This window comes from Dermacentor silvarum, chromosome 4 (genome assembly GCF_013339745.2).
Source record: "Dermacentor silvarum isolate Dsil-2018 chromosome 4, BIME_Dsil_1.4, whole genome shotgun sequence".
Taxonomy (NCBI): Eukaryota; Metazoa; Arthropoda; class Arachnida; order Ixodida; family Ixodidae; genus Dermacentor; species Dermacentor silvarum.
This window is the reverse complement of record NC_051157.2, coordinates 99,418,351-99,435,455: the sequence shown is the minus strand read 5'-3', so window position 1 is coordinate 99,435,455 and position 17,105 is coordinate 99,418,351. Positions and strand designations below refer to the sequence as shown.

The 17,105-nt window shown below is 48.1% G+C and overlaps 1 protein-coding gene across 1 annotated transcript in view; it reads left to right on the top strand.

Annotated features, from left to right (window-relative positions):
* Positions 1–16,078, top strand: part of LOC119450445 (paired box protein Pax-6) — an 80,653-nt gene extending 64,575 nt beyond the window's left edge. The window contains exons 5-8 of the mRNA XM_037713889.2: positions 5,964–6,089; positions 8,049–8,131; positions 12,041–12,572; positions 13,249–16,078. Coding sequence (XP_037569817.1) covers positions 5,964–6,089; positions 8,049–8,131; positions 12,041–12,572; positions 13,249–13,343 — 836 coding nt within the window. The 3' untranslated portion in view covers positions 13,344–16,078. The remainder of the gene's footprint in view (positions 1–5,963; positions 6,090–8,048; positions 8,132–12,040; positions 12,573–13,248) is intronic.
* The last annotated feature ends 1,027 nt before the right edge of the window (positions 16,079–17,105 follow it).

Below are 17,105 nucleotides of genomic sequence, written 5' to 3'. Positions count from 1 at the left end.
ACTGGGTGGATAGCACACTGTCATCCCCAACACCGTGGGCATGCAGTTAAGTACTCTTTCGTTCATCGTGTGAAGATCATGCCGACATGTATACGCCAGCAAACAAGTGGAACGTACGGTACTTAGTGAAAATTGAAAGTTTTGTGCGCTTCGGTTTCAGCATGACGCGATCAAGAGTAGCCAGTATAGAGCTGCTGTTTGTTTGTTTTCCAGTAATGCATTTTGCGTCCTTTCTCTGGTTTGTCGGCGCTGTGCTATAAAACCTCTTGTGTATACTGAAGCCGTCTTCATGTGCGCCGTACTAAATAACATGTTCAATTCCTCGCACAAATCGTGGTATGTGTAAAAATTGCACAGCGTATGCAACGCTATACCACGCCCTCAGAATGTCACCTGCATGTCTCTAAAGCGCAAGACCACAGCGAACAAATTGGGCAAGAAGCTTCGGCGAGTTGGTAGTATATCAGCACCGCGTGTGTCTTTTTTGCAGCGGTGTCCCCGCCTTCCCCGATGCGCTTACTTTTGAACAGATTTAGCCTTATCTTTGCCCGTTTTTCAGGCCATTTATAGTTATCGTAACACTTAGCACTACGTTTACATTTCGCGCGGTTCTGACCGCGCGCACATTCTGGGGAGCGGTCAGAGATATCCGTGAGAACACAGCTAGAGACTCATGGAAAAATTTTTTTCTTTCAAAAGTCTGGGAGGCTACACACTAAAAAATAAGACTCGCTCGTGTCCACATATAAATACCCGAACGGAGGCACTCACGGAAAACAAACCAGGTGAATGAAGGCACAGTCAATATCGCAAGTGCGCAGAGACCGGAAAGCGATAGCGCGATAACCTCGCATTGAGTTTCGCCGCCGGTCAGCCTTGCTGTCAAGACTCGTAGTCGTCAAACCGTCGGAGCGGATGAAGGCGCGGCTGCGCCTTGGCCTCCACTGCTGTGCAACACGGGGAGTGTCAGGTTGAGTGCATTGACGTGAGTCAATGCTGATTAAGAAAGAGCGAGAGGGGAAAAAATAGTCTAAAACAAAGTAAAGTGCGCATTTCATTGTTCGCAATGAATCGGAAAGAAAATAATGCTTCATTGAGAGCGAGAATGTGAGGCATCCTGGATTGGAATTAATATACGTGCGCTAAACCAACGAATTTATATTTCACTGAAATCGTTTTCCTTAAAAAAATTGAGAGATAAGTGGTCCATAAAGAGCTACAAGTATCAATAGCGATCGAGCTTTTTCACCGGCAGAAGTGCGCACATTTTTAATGGTTGTAAACTAAAGAGCACAAAATTATATGTAGTATCCTGCGCACCTTCTTGCTTTAGTCGACATACAAGGGTTCTCGTCATCGCTGCAAAGGTAAAGCTTTCGGGGCTACGCTAAAAAAACGAAAATGAAGCGGATAGGGAAGAATGGGGGATATAAGCTGGTGAAAGCACTTTCGCCTGTCCCTGTCTTTCCCTGTATGCTTAGTCATCAATTTTCCTCACTTTTCCGCTCTAAAGAAACTCCACAGAAGTGACTAACCCGCGTTGAAACTCCTTCAACCGCTCGCCGCGCTTGCGAGCCAATCTGCAGCTCATCGGCTTTCCTCTACATTTCGATACAGTTTGACACTCCTTCGAGATAGCTTTGCACTTTCCTTCCGATATATTTGGCCTTGCTCTCGATAACACTCGACATTCGTTCGATTTATTTTCATGCTTTAGGCGGCGGGCCGTCAATCTTTTGTTCCGCATGTCTCCAACTATAGCTTCAAAGGATTGCCCTTAGCTTAATTGGTTTAGACGTCCTTTCAAGCACAGAAACGACATCACGTTATCCCACTGCTGTACCTTTCCCTTAAGGGTATTCAGATTGGTGTTCTGTCAGCTGAGTTATATAGCCTATATTCATATACGTATTACCGTTTACGGAATACTTAGTCGCTCAGTTCAACCAAAGCACGCAGCACTAAGCAGACAGAAACATAATCACAATCTTCAAGAAAATGCAGCGGCTTTTGCTAGTCATTTTCCATTTGTTCCTTTGATAAAAACATTCAACACAAACACGTTTTTATCTCGTTGTGACTTAACGCAGTGTCCCAAGACTTCCCCCATGCTGTTCACGCGTCCACCTTTCCGCTATGTGTTACGGACAGGCTAAAAAATGTCATAGAAGCGTGAAGCCGAATTGACAGCATCTACATAGTAAACCGCAGGGAAGAAACGAACTTAAAAGGAATGTGTTTTCTCCGTGGCAAAAACACCTTTGTGGATATGAGGCTGGCATTTCCCTGTGTTTAACGCGAATCACAGTCCAAGTGTCAAAACTAACAGCCACATCTCTACGCACTTGTCGCGTGCGGTTGTGACGAATGTTATTGACTGCATGCTAGCGACGCGTGCATCCCAGTTGCCGCAACGGCGGCTTCTGTGGGATGGCGCCACGTGCAGCGTTCCGCTGGTTCGTGCACCAGCTATATATATATAGTGTCGCCCCCCCCCCCCCCCCCCCTCTCTATAAAGACGTCGCGGAGCGCTAGTTCAGTGGTGCGCATCCCTGGCTCCCTTATCGACGAGAGGAAAAGGAGGAGGCCAGAGGAGAGGACGCGCACATTCGCAACACTATACACACTGCGACGTCGCCAACTACTCTCCCATCCTCCGCCTCGCCGGCCGAGAGAGCGGCCTCCGCGGTTTTTTTTTCTCCTCCCGGGCGGCACCGCCGATAAGAGAAGCGCAGCCGCCGGCAACTGTGCGTTCGGGGCTCGCTCAACTCGCGCCGCGGCGGCCGCAGTGGTCGGGCCCGGCTTGGCTCGGCTAGCCGCGTTGGTTGCCGCCGCACGCAGGATCGGCCCGCGAGATTGGGCCAAAGGACGCGCCGCTCCTGGGCCGCGCTGGACCGGAACGAGCCGATAACGCCCGTTTCCTACGTCCTCTCTCTCTGTCTGTCTGTGTGCCCTCCTTTCTCGCTGTTTGGGCTGGCCTACGTGCTGCCAGCAGAGTCCTGCTGCACTTCTATCCTGCTACGTATATGTGCAGTACGGAGCTGCTTGTTACAGCGACGCGTTGCTGTTGCGGTCGCTATCGCCTGGTGGGGTGCCTACACTGCAGTGCACTGCTGCGCGAGCTGAAGCTCGGGATTGAGGAGCGTGTGCAGTGCGAGCGCCAGTGGTAGAAGTGTTCTGGGATGACGCCAGACGACTGTAACTTGTAACTAAAGCATAGATAAAGGCGCGCACAGAATCTTCTTTGCGTGTGCAATCAACCACAGGCTGTGCGTGGTAGCTCAGTTCCGCGCAGTATGATTTGCTATTTCATCCGAGGAGCACTACTCTTAATGGTAGAAGCGACTCGTGAAAGTTGCCGGTAGAAGTACCTCGTAGAGCGGCTTGTAGAATCATACGTCATGTCTGATTATTTAAAAAAGTTTCGCAGCTGCATTCTATATAGAGTCATCATCATCATCATCATCATCATCATCATCAGCCTATATTTATGTCCACTGCAGGACGAAGGCCTCTCCCTGCGATCTCCAATTACCCCTGTCTTGCGCTAGCGCATTCCAACTTGCGCCTTTTGGTGCAGCACTTTTCTCCCACAGAGGGCAGTATCGTTAGTTCCCTAGGCGAGTGAGCTCATTTGCGCCCTATCCCAGTCGCAAAGATAGTCCGATGAAAGATTGAAGTTTTGCTGTATTTCAGCTTTACGGCCATCGAGAGGTGTGTCTCGCCTTGAAGTGGCGCCCATTTCTTTTTAGATACAGCGGCCCATCGTCTCTCGGCATGCCTTTATATTACTTATTTCTTCATTATTTATTTTGGCTGTTTGGACAGTTTTGTTGAATTCCTCTCGGTTTCTGTGATTCTAGAGCGGGTCTGCGCGTAAAATATATATATTTATAGTGTCAACAAAAGATGCTTGAACAAAAATAAAGCTAACTTGCAACTACCTGCGTGAAAGCTGCGCAGGAGGTGAGTAGCTACATAAGCAAAACCTTGCACGGACGTCCGTGAAAGATTCACGATTTCATCTAGGAAATGTATGTAGATAAAGGTATTATCTTCGATACCACCTTCGCCTAAGTGTGTTCTGGGCGACCGCCGTAGCTATTCCTACATTCAGTGAACCGCGCTTTTAATTGATTCGCTTTGATTTCGCTGTTAAAAATTAACGCCTCAAAACATTCGCTTTACGTGCGAATGTTTTGAGGTTCGAGTAGTACCTGCGACACGCTCTTCAGCGTGTCGCAGGTATTACACTCCTGTTCATTTAAAATCATACTATTTTAATGACAGACGAAGTAATCGATTCGCTCATTCTTCGTGAATTGCGATGGACCCTTTACAAAAAGTTTTGCACAGTCTTTATGAAGTTTACAGACATGTGTCTATTAAGTCAATAGACTTTCTATAGATATTTCTTTATAATAGTCTATATTCAGTCTAAGGACTTATGGATTTACACTTTTTGTGGACTAGTCTACAAAATATCTGAGTCTATAGACTGACTATAGACGGTCTATGGATTAACGACAATTCCCTTTTGTAGACAAATATCTGCATAATGTCTATAGACAGAAGAGTATAGGCTTATATAGTTATACTTTTGTAGACTGAAGTCTATGAAATGTCTATAGATCTACTATCTATAGACTATACCTAAAAACCAGTTTATAGTCTGTCTATGAATTTATGGCCTTACACTTTTTGTAGATTGTGGTCTACAGACTGCCTATAGACAGTTCCTTCTGACCAGTCCATATCTAATTTATAGACTTTAGCCTTTCAATTTTTGTCGACTATTGTCGATGCAGGGTGTCCCAGCTAACTAGCGAAGCTGCTCAGCGAAACAAAATATAAAAGAAAGGCGGTGCAATAACTCGAGCGCGTCTTCTCCTTGGCTGGCACTCCTCAAAACATTTAGCGTGGTTATCATCGCTGCATATTGTGCAACTGCGCACTTCTGCACGACGACTTAAAATGCATTTAAGCGCTGTTATCATTTTCTAACACATTGAACGCACGGTTGAGAAGTAAGAAAACGTTTTCAGTTCGGTGCCCCATCGGAGTGATATATATACTAGTATATGTACAGTATGACAAACATTCGTGAGTCAATTGTACGATGCCAGGTCGTTTCGGTGTCAGGTTACATCTACACGGTCCCCGATTCCGTTTCGGTTGAGCGATGGGTGCAGAAGCGTTCGCAGTGCCACTTGTGGCAGTATTTTCCTTAGACATGTAGTCAAATTCGGAATAGAATCTGCAAGCCCGTCGTTAAGAGAAGCACTGAATAACTCAGGAGGCGCAGATGAACACCACCACACCAAGCGCATCTCGCTTACTCCGTATCGCGTTTCCTATATATACAGGCGTCTCTCGCGCGCGGATTTCATCTGCAAACTTCGAACTGGCAGGTATAGTGCATTTCTGTCGGGCCGTTCGGTGTCTTTTTGCTCAAATGGTCTATTAATGGGATGAGCATTCTTAGCCTATTTCAGTCACTTTTTGTCTGTCTATCTAAAGGCACTTCATGAAAAAAAAACGGAATCCTTTAAAATCTATCTGGTGTTGTACGCGTATTCAAATCCGCGTCACACGGGTTCCCCGTCGCTTTAGCGCTGCGCCACGAATGCCCGCTAGCAGCGAGGGAATAATTCTCAGCGTTACGCCACCGGTGCGACGACTTCGAGCGCGCACAGTGCAGGTTGCGCAACCTGTCAAGAAGGAAGCGTGAGAGGAGCGCGTCTATACAGTACAATGCTCGTGCACGACGCGTTTCGGTGGTGGCAATACGGTGTGTCGCCGCTGTCGCTACATTTGCTTGAACGCTGATCGCATCAACGTCGACACTCATCGCGAGATAGGTTCTGTCGGAATTTTTTTTTTTTAGCTAAACGTTCCCAGAAAAGTCGGCCGGTATGGAGTCGGTTAATGAATGAATCTTCTGTTTATCAATGCAGCAGCAGCAGAGCTGGACCCGGAGTCCCAAGAGAGCGGTGACGACGATGCGGCGGCACGGTTGCGACTCAAGCGCAAGCTTCAACGGAACCGAACCTCCTTCTCCATGGAGCAGATAGAGGCGCTAGAGAAAGGTGAGTCCTCACTCCCATCTGCTATGTACTTTGTGTATATAATAGATTCGCTTGCGATACTTCGCATGTTTTTTTTTCCCTCTCTCTTGTCTACGCTATCTGACGCTTTCACAGGGAAATTCGAGGCCTCGAGCCTATTTAGGACGCCCAGCTGCGCATGCGTCGATCTTGTGCGTATACGAATAGATTTAGACATCACTTGCTGCGGGTTGTATACTTTACCTTCCTACAGATGTCGCTCGTTTTCTTTGCGGATATTTTGCATGACGACTTATGGACAACATATTGATGAAAGGTGCAAGCTGTATGTAACGAGAATATATCGATTACCGGTATAGAGTGAAATGTCTACAGGCTGCAGAATGTATACCGTCGGTAAAAAAGCCTACGAAGGTAATCATAAATAATTCATGCAACGAACCTAAATCTTGCGGAGGCTCAACTGAGTCATCCGCACTTCTTTAAAAAAAAAAATAATGTGAGGTTTAAATTACACGTATACAGATAATGTGTTGATAAGAAGTGGGGTATATGTAACTCTATAACCTGACTGAGGGCATTTAAATGAGCTTTCGATGCACTTCAGTGCGAGCGACAGCCGCGTCATGCCCACTGAACAATAAAAAAAAAAATACTGCCCTCTAAGCCGCGTATATAGCACGTCTAGCTATACTGTAATCAAGGGTTCGCGGGAGGCTAGCATTCTTGCTGCAAATGTTGGAACGAATGCGCAATTATAGTGCACTCTTTAACTTGACAACACATAAGGCTATATGTGGAAGGATTAGCTTAGAATGAATATACGAATTTTTCAGTTCACTTTAATTATTCGCACGATTCTCTTTCTTGATTTGCATATCAAATAAATTTTACGCGGCTGTATTAATGGAAAGCGTCCTGCCTTGCTTTGTCTTGACGGTGTGGCTTTGACAAGGTGAACGTCTGTTATTTAAGGCTTATAAATAAGAACGTTCGCGTATTGGCATTCAGTTCATTTGATAGGTCTTTCTCATAAGCACTGCGTCATATATTACGTTCGAGAGCTTATATGTATACAGTCAACCACCTCATTAATTAGCTCTTGCTGCATGCAATCCAATAAAGGCTACAGCGTGTACGTACGGTCAGCAAACGAGTCGAATATTACCACACCGCTGAATCGTTGATGTTTGTGCGTGTGTGTTCTCGTATCTCATTTTAATTTCTTGGTCTGAACAGAATATTTAAACTTCATTTGTGGCAGATGGAACATTTCTATTGCCTACGGTAGATTACTGTTGATAGACGGGTACGAATTGCGTGACAAACCACGGTAAACACTTCACTATAATTCTGAAACTTACGTTAAATGCCATTTTAGTCATTCGCTTTCGGTTGCATGTCACATTTGATGAATGGCAGTCGGTGGGTCTGCAAGGGCGTGTCAGCTGGAAACGAATATTGAAATTAGCACCAGTTTTGAGAAACGCGCCCACAAGATTGCTGCGAAGTACATCGTTGTTCCATATGCGCGTGCCTTTTCAACAAAACACCTTCTTAAGCAGCGCAGGACAAAGTTAACTAGAACGCCAGGAGACATCGTAGATGTCATTGCTCATTTTATAGGAAAGAATGTCTCGAAACTTGCGCCAACCTCAGAAATCCTTCCAAATTGATACGCATTGCGAGCTTACAACTGGTTCCAATTCGTAAATCACAATTCGTGACCTTCATGTACAAGTTTAAAAGTTAATTAATGAACATTTATTTATTAGGGTTAGTTATCAATTTCGTTTTCCTGCGCATTTAACGTCCGTATTTTTGGAATAAACCAGATGAAGGAGTAGAACTGTTTCATTTGCCCTAAGATGACATTGAAAAAAAAAAACATTGCGGTATTAAAAAGGAAAAAAAAATGGAAGAAAAAAGAAATTACACCTGGTCTATATATGTGCTGCTCCCTTTTCTTTTCACGCGCAGAATTCGAGCGCACCCACTACCCGGACGTCTTCGCGCGGGAGAGGCTAGCCGCCAAGATCGACCTTCCCGAGGCACGTATTCAGGTGAGCACTGCAGGCTTCGGCATGCACTGCCCTCTCTCTCTTTCCTCTTTCTCTCTGTCGCAATCACGCCTTGCGCTTTACGCATGCACTCAATGGCTATACTGTTCTGCTGCTGAACGCAAGGTGGCGGGTTCGACTCCCGGCCGCAGCCACCGCATTCCCGTGGGGGTGGAATGTAAAAGGCGGTCGTTTGTGTTGAGCATGGGTGCACGTGCAGAACCTCAGATCGTTGGACGCAATTCGCAGCTCTCCAAAAGCACGGTGCTTCTCATAACCCTCGGGACGGTGTCTTCTGGACGTTAAACAGCATCGACCAACTAGCGATTATCATTGCGATTAGTATTATTAGGGCGTTTTACGATCTTTCCGGGGTCTGTCTGTCTGTCTGTGTCTCTAGCCGTTTTCCCGCCGACCTAGGTTGCTGAATAGGTAGTCCATTGTCGAATGCCTAGCGCACCGCGGGATGCTATGCTGAAGCAACAGGGTCCGAAACCAACCGTCGGACTAACTTGAGTGTACCGGGTATGTGCCATTGCGCATGTATACCGCTCTTCAGTGACAAAAATAGCCCATCGAACTCGCGCCACGCGCAGACTTCGCGGTGGCGCCTCTAGATGGCGCAACGTGTGCAGTGCGAGAGAGGAGCCCGTCCGCACACACATTTCGGCGTTGGCAATATGCTGTGTCGCTGAATTGATTCAATGCTGATCGAATCAACGTCGACGTTCATCGTGAGATGGCTTCTGCAGGAATATGGTTTACCGTTAAGCAGAGTTAAACGAAGCGAATAAACGTTGGCAGCGTGTGTATACATTAGCACTACGCAGCGATACTGCGGTACGAGTAAGCAGGTCTCAACTTTGATTTAGTCAGACCTCCCAGCTTTTATATCATAATAAAGGTATAAATCTTTCCATACGGTTGCAAAGCGTTGACGCTGCCTGCGTATACTACTGTCTGAGCTACGTTGCGTTAACTTCCCGTCTACGCAGCTATCGAGCAAACCGAAACTACGCGTGGTGCACGATAATTTATTTCTTGCAACCTATTCACTTCGCTTTACGGTGATCACAACGAACAACTTTGTAGGATGAGAGGTATTCAGTGCTATTCACAAAGATATTGCGCATGTTGCGGTTGTCTATGACGTTCTTGTAAGGTTCCCATAGTACATGTGTAAATTCTAAACTCTGAATGCGAAATGGCCAAGTGTACTCTGGACGGCACGTGGCAAAGAATATTGTTTTTACTGCATATCAGCGCAAACTTTGATTCCTCCTATTCAAGAGCGAAATAGAGAAATAAAAGAGCAGTGCGTTACAACGGGTATATCCGAACCGATATACGGTGCACTACGCAACTGGTGTAAATGTGGATTTCGAGGCGCTCAAGCAGCTGTATATACGGCAAATGAATTCCTCACCAACACAGCCAGTGCAAACGGAAGCAGATTTCAGCTTTAGGCGACCTTCAGCCCTATTCATTACACGCATGACATCGCCCGCGCTGATTTGAACGCGCAATCGAGCTTTCAGCGCACCGTACACGCGATCGCAACCCTCTCTCTCTTAGTCGAGTTCTTTGAGGGCATAATGGCGCGCGCAGCGTAGGGATCACCTACGAAGCGAAGCGCACTGGTGCGAACGAACGCGCCGTGCTATGCCTAATGAGCGCAGTTATGACTGTTGGCGCATAAAAAGCACTCTTCTTCGTTTCTAGCGCAATAACCTTGGGGGAAAAAAAAAAGAGAAGCACGTATAAGAAAGGAAGAAAAAAGAAAGACAGAACGCTCAGGCTCGCGTGTACGTAGTGCATAGCTCGCGTGCAGGGGTCGTAACGCACGCGAATCGCTTGCTCGTGCGGGTAGGAGGGCCCCACATGGGCGTCGTGCTTGGCCATTGAGTTGGTGCAGCGATGCGACGGCGACGGCGCTGGTGGCGCTAGCGATGCTATAGGGAGTGCTCGTTGTCCCGGAAAGCCATCGAAGAACGCGAGCACGTGCGCCAAACAAAGGCACGCGCTGCGAGCGGTGGAAACCATTTTCGGGAGAAGGGGATCGCCTGCGTTGGAGGAAAGGCGAGGCGAGCGGGCGCAGCGATGACGAACTCAACAGACGTTCGATGCGAAGAACGTGGGGGAGGGGGGAGGTTCGCTTATTGAATATGCGCGCATGATTTATTTCGTGGGCCGTCATCGACCGAGTGTTTGTTTGGCCTGGTTTCTTTCTGTAGGTTCCTCGCCTCTTTTTTGTATTTTCTTTTTATTTCTCCTTCCTCCGATAATCGTTTTCTACCCCGTCCAGACTGAGTGTTCCTATTGTCGTGACCTATAAGGGCCCATTACGGAATGGAAGTGCGCAGCTGTCTTGATGGACCAATACAGTGAGGCCAGCCTTACGGTCATCTGCGCTGCTTCGTAAACTGCGCGGAGTTATCGCTGCTCGTGTTCGGGCGGTCGTGATGGTATATGCCATACAGTCATGGGTGCTGAGTTTTGGTCGAGCGCTTTGCCCGTGGGTTAGTACGTGATCCTTCAAGAATCGTATAAGCTGTGAGGCGGCCGAGATGCTGTTCTTGGGTCCTGCATTTACAGGGGTTGCTTATGTTGACGAACCTTCATGAAGTCGCCTCCCCCTCTCGGAACACTTTCTCGGTTCTTTCCTTGAATGCGTATGTTTAGGTCGAGATACGCTATTCTTGTATCCTCGGAGCAGCCATGCATGTGCGCCGGTGCTTCTTATTTTGATGACCTTCGATGACTTCCTCCCCTCACCTTCTCATAAAACGTTCTTCATTATTTCCTTGAAATCATCTTTTAACACTTCTCCATGTTGCCGACACTGTTTCCAAAGCAGTAAGATGTGAGTTGAGACGAATTCATGCGTCTTTGCTATATATAATGGAGCCACCAATATCTTTTCAGAAGAAAACATGTGTCATACTATGTTAAACATAATATTGAATGTCGCTTAGTTTTCTTGTGACATCAAAAAAAAAAAAAGATTTAGGGCAGCAGACGCCGGCTAACTTGTTTCACATATGAGACAATAGTGAGAAGGACCAGATGTAACAGCTTGTAAGTTGGCGCTTTAATTGCCTAGTGCGTGGATTGCATCGTGCAGTTGTTTGAAGTAGCATTTCGCGGGATTGGTTCCAAGAACATCGAGTGGGTAAGAAAAAAAAACAGCGCAGCAAGCAGGAGAAGGAACAGAGCAAACACAATGCGTTGTGTTTGTCTCGCTTTCTTGTCCCATTTCCTGCGCTGTCCTTCTTCTTAGCCCCGTATTTCGAAATGTCTCTTAACTTGAAGCCCATGATTGACTTGATCTAAAGGACGCCTGGCCAGGACACTCAATGGACACTCATTGCGTTTTTTCGGCGCGTTCAGAACAGGCGTCGTTTAGATCAAGTCAAGCTTGGGATTCAATTTAAGATGCATGTCTGAATACAGCGGTTAGTGTCATGTACCAACTATTTTCCTAAATCGAGTGGCTCAATGCTTTGTTTGACTGAGTCTCGAGACAAGCAGTAAGGTCATGGCCCACTTTGTAACGAGTGATGAGGCTGTCAACCGGAGAGAGGGTTGCGCAGCAACCTGCCAGCCCTGACGGCGAAGCCGCTCACTCCTGCGCATACTGCCGCCACAAATATAAACCGCATAGGCCGCGCCCCTACGAGGAAAGAGACTTGCGAAGGAAAGACCGCGGAGTTCGTTGTCCCGTACCAGAGCTTTGCGGGTGTGTGTATGCGTGTGTGTGCATTCTGACACAACCAAAACAGTGCATAAGTCGACAAGGAAGAAAAAAGTATGCGGAGTCCGAGTCAAACGGGAGTGTCGCCCGCAGCCCCAGCGTAATCCCCGCACGGGCCTCACGCCGCTTCTCGTTTTCTTTTCCTTCCGCGCACGCAGGTCTGGTTCTCCAACCGGCGGGCAAAGTGGAGACGCGAGGAGAAGCTGCGCAGCCAGCGACGCGACGGCGCCGGCAACGGCGGCAGCGGCGGCGGCGGCGGCTCGGCCGGTCTCGGCACCGGATGCAGCCCTCCCCGACCGAGTCCCGGCTACGCGAGCCCGCTCTACCCGTCCTTACACGCGCCTTCGGGGTGCGGTGGGGGCACCGGCGGCGTCGTACCGGACGTGTACGGCAGCGGCTCGCCGGCCACGGGCTACGCGGCGGCCGCGGCTGCCGCTGCAGCGGCTGCGTCGTGCCTTCAGCAGCAGCAACAGCATCACCAGCAACAGCAACACCAACACCAGCAGTCGCACCACGGCTCGGTGACGGTACCGCCGCCCCCGACCTCGCCGTACGCACCCTGCGTGCTGGGACCGTCGGGAGGCGCGGCGACCGCCGCCGTCTCCAGGTCGCCGTACGACTCGATCACCGGCCCCTATTCGTCCAGGCCTTCGCACCTCAACGCTCAGCTGGCCGGAGCCGGATCTACGGGTGAGTCCCAAATTGCCGCGTGCGCGCTGTTTTAATTAACAATACGTACCTTGAACGCCTTCCTCGGTACACTTTGGACATGCGAGGACGAACAGTCATTCTGCCACCTCGGTCTTGGGACGTATATACTGTGATCACTTGTCTTCGGAGCAGCATCTGACTCCTCCACGCCGCTTCCAGAGCATCTCTAGGAAACATACACTAAAGCATAGTAGGGTTGGGTTTGGAAACTTGTACATACGTCCTCGACTCCTCAGTATTCGAATAATCTTGTCTAAGGAATCATAATTAGCATTTCACTACCAAGACGTATCCTTGCCATGGGACCGCTTTAATGAGTGCTTTGCTGATACTGGTCACGAATAAATCAACTCCGACGAGATCGTGTCTACGTCAATTACTGCAGTAAATTTTCGGTATACTTCCGTCCACCGGGTCAATCTAAAACCGAAACACGTCACCCCAAAGCTATCTTTGCACTGCTTTACACAAAGAATGCACGGTAACAGCAATGCGACTATTAGGTGCATCTCCAGTAGCGTGCGTATACATACTGGATATGGGAACTTGGTTAGAACGGTACTGAAGTGTTGAGATTAGCTTAAAATGTGATGACAGTGGTAATATATGTTTTGGGAGTACATAAAATATAAACGTTGTTCTCGGTCATGCGCAGGGCTCATCTCTCCGGGCGTGTCGGTCCCCGTGCAAGTGCCCGGCCACAACAGCGCCGACCACCTGGCGTCCAGCTACTGGCCTCGGATCCAGTAGGCGCCGCCTGACTCTGCGGCAGAGGCGAACGGGCGCATGCCCCAGCGGCTGGGATACTTCTGATGATGGCCGCGGCGTATAACTCTAAACATCCCATCATCGACCTACGGCAGCAACGTTACGAATTTGGAAGTGAAGCACAGTTCGGCACTGCGTCTCGCGGAGGCGGTATCATTTCTTGCTCGGGTAGAGAAAACAGAAAAGGCGCTTTCGCGTGCCTTGTAGCAGTCCCGCTGTGCTCCACCAAACTCCGCCGCGTACTGTCAGAGAAGCTAATCGCGCAGTGGACAGGCTCGAAATCTTGAAGACGGCACCAGTATTTGCCACAGATATATTCAGGCGCAAGGGCAGGAAAGACATAAATATGAATATTGGCACGCGAACTTTGTGATCTAAGCCTTTGTCATCTAGATAACGACGTGCGCGTATGGGCATATTGCGGGGCCGGCCAGACGTATTGCGAATAAATTCCCGTGTGAACTGAACCGGCCATGCCCATTTCAAAAGATGTTGAACAAAGGTTAAATGGGTTTCGCTTATTCATAGCCGTATTGTTACGCCGTCGACGACAGCGACAAAAAGTAAAAAGCCGTAAATGCATCACCCCCCCCCCCCCCTCCTTGCCCCTATGCTCTTCTGTTTCAAAGTATAAATCAAAGTATGGAATTTACTTGGACCACAGTCACCGTGGCCTACAGTGTGACCTATTATATACCGTGCTGCGTCCGTCCAACCACAATTGGCCCCTCGCTTACGTTCACGCGGACGCTTTGCCGAACTGTGCCTCCAATTCAAACACGAAGCTTGCCGTGAGCCACCTTCGTACGTTCATCCACGCACCGTCGCCTCGAGCGGAAGAATAGTGACGCCGCAGAGTCTGGGCTGCTCTCACTGGCATCCGCCGCCCACCACGCATCTCAAGGATATACAGGCCACCTCACCAGAAGACTGTCTTCACTGCAGTGAAGGACGTGCAGGCCCTCTGACCACCCACCCCCGCCCCTGTGCTGTGAAACTACGATGAACCGATAAAGACCCAGTGACAATTGTGCGCGTGCTTCGCAGTTTTTATTTGTGATCCGTCTTATGAACAACGTTGAAAACGTCGAATCGATTCTCTGCACCGACTCGCCGCCTATCGAAAAGTCATGTTGGAACGACGCTGCAACTGCCGTTTAGTGGCGTGGTCGCTGTACTTGACACGGGGCGAACAAAGTAAGAACTCCGAATGGGGCAGCCATTTTACGCAGGATTAAGGAATGCATGATTGCGGAGTCGTGTCATAGGGGAGCGCGTGCGAGCTTACGCTCGCAGTCATCGAAATACCCCGACATCGGAGTTGCTGCGGGTGATTGCAAGCTTTTGGCACACTTTTGCACGATAGATTTGCATGAAGGATACTCTAACGATGTAATTTAACGCTTAATCATAGCCTCGAGGCTTGCGTGCTCGTTACAAGCATTCACATTCCTTGTGTTCTTTTTTTTTTTCGGAAGCTTCATATTAACAGAGACCCACACGCTTCTAAGTCACACTTAACTCTTCTCAAAAATCTCTTCGAAACCGCAGTGACCGCTTTCACGTCATCAGTGGATGAAGATGCCATCGCAGTAATAGAACTACTTTTGACTTACGAACGTTAAAACTGTGCTTCCAACTGGAGGCACGGTGGCGCTAAGAAGATTCGAAGATTATGCATGGGAGCGATGAAACATACTATGTTGCGGCTGATATGGTTGCGAATAGGTGTAACACATTTGTAGGTGCGCACTTATTTCGGCGTCCCTGAGTATAGTGCGTCAGCACAACACACGGACGAATGCAATCGAGAAACGAGCAAAGCGTACAGAATGATCAAGCGGGTCCCATACCAGCATGCAGGCTCAGATAGGCTAGCCTGTCAAAATCATACTTACATACTATGACCGAATGGCCCTTCAGCTTAGTGCATAAAAAGGCAAATCCCTTGTTGGGCTAGGTGGGGAAATGTAGCTATTAGAAGACAGGTGCGCACAGACGAACATCTTGTCTGTCCTTTACTACATGTGTATTTATTCGTGCCTGTCTTCAAATACTTCGTACATTAAAGTTGTCCACTCGGTACTCATTAATTTCTTTCCGTTCCGTGGTCGCCATATACGGCGTGTTCTCCCGCTTCTAAACAATCAATCAGTCTTATACCACTTGAATTATTATTATTTTTTTTTTGAGATGTACAGTACGTTGCTCGAAGAAGCAAAGAAAAAAAACTAATCTGTAGTCTTGAGGAAATTTCCAGAACGTTTACCAATCATGTCGTCACTTCCGTTTGTCCTCAAATTCGGGCAGGGCAATCAAAGCATGTATAGGCTAATGACAAAAAGAACAGCTGGTAACCCGAGTGTTGCTGTACAGCAACACAACGGTAAGTCCGATATCGGATATAGCCTCAGGCGACGAGTCGGTGAGTGGAAAGGGCAAAACTGCATGCTTTATACCAGAGCCGTGTATACCTCAACGAGTGAACCGGAGGTGTGCATATGGACATTCGCACGTGAGACTCGAGAGAGAACGTGGTGTGCGCGTGTATTTGTGTGCTCGTGTGTGCGCGCTTCTTGTGTGTTGTGAGTGACAGGAAGAGACTGCTGAAGCGTCGACGCGCATGCTCCCCCATGCTGCAAGCCACGTGATGCACTTTCGGCGCGAACGCTCTAGTGCCTCGCAGTTTTAATAAATAAACACATTTCATCGTCACACCTGCACTTGCTTCGTCCGTATTCATCGCGGTCCGTGCTGTGGAGACAGCGCCACTGTTTTGACTAGGATCCATGGATGATTGGGTTATATTTAGTCGGAATTTAAGGGTGCTCGAAAATTTGACTATTATAATGGAATCGATTCGAATAGGAATGTTAGGAAAATCTGGATTTCGATATTCGAATGGAATACAAAGTTTTGTTTTTCTTTTCTTTTTCTGCTTTTACAAACAAAGATGAAGACGAAAGGAAGTATGAAATGTGGGGCCGAACCTGACAGAGTTCCTTGCCATTGGTCGGCAGCCTTTGCTAAAGTTATGTCTAACATAACCATCGGCTTGTATCTTCTCGTACGAACAACTTCATCATAAGAGCTTTGCAAATACGGGTCATGATTAATTTTTGCATTTTGGCAGCTATAGAACAGCTGCCAAAATGCAAAAATCACCCAGAGGTAATTTCCGTAGTCGTGCCCAGGCTATACAGTGATGAAGAGGGACGCTTTCTTCTTGAGAACTCACACAAGACTTTACGCACTCGTGTCTGCAACACATGATGTTTTCAAAGCGTTCCAGTATAACTCGCAAGGAAGCCTGACGTCTTCTCTTTGGATTCGTATAAGAGACACTGGTTTCCTGTACGTGTGCTATAGAAAACCCCCAGTGGCAATGTAAGGGAAGCTCACAGGGGAACAGTTTGCCGTGGTTTCGATCGCCGGGCTAAATCCGCCTGTTGCTTCAACCCAGAAGGTAAGTCCTACATAAAATGCCTCTTGTATAGTTCAAATCAGGCAAAACCGTCATCTTTCAATGCTGCTCATATTCGTGTTCGTTACCTTGGTTGTAGGTGAGCTTTGCAAAAGTTACATTCACATGATACAAGTGAATAGTCTTAATATAGATGAAGTAACACGTCCGTACCTGCCCTAACCATACCATACGATTACCCGCCGCGCTGGGTCCCTGAGTGGGGCGTTCTACTGCTCAGCACAATGTCGCGGTTTCGGTTCGTAGCCGCGGCGGCCGCA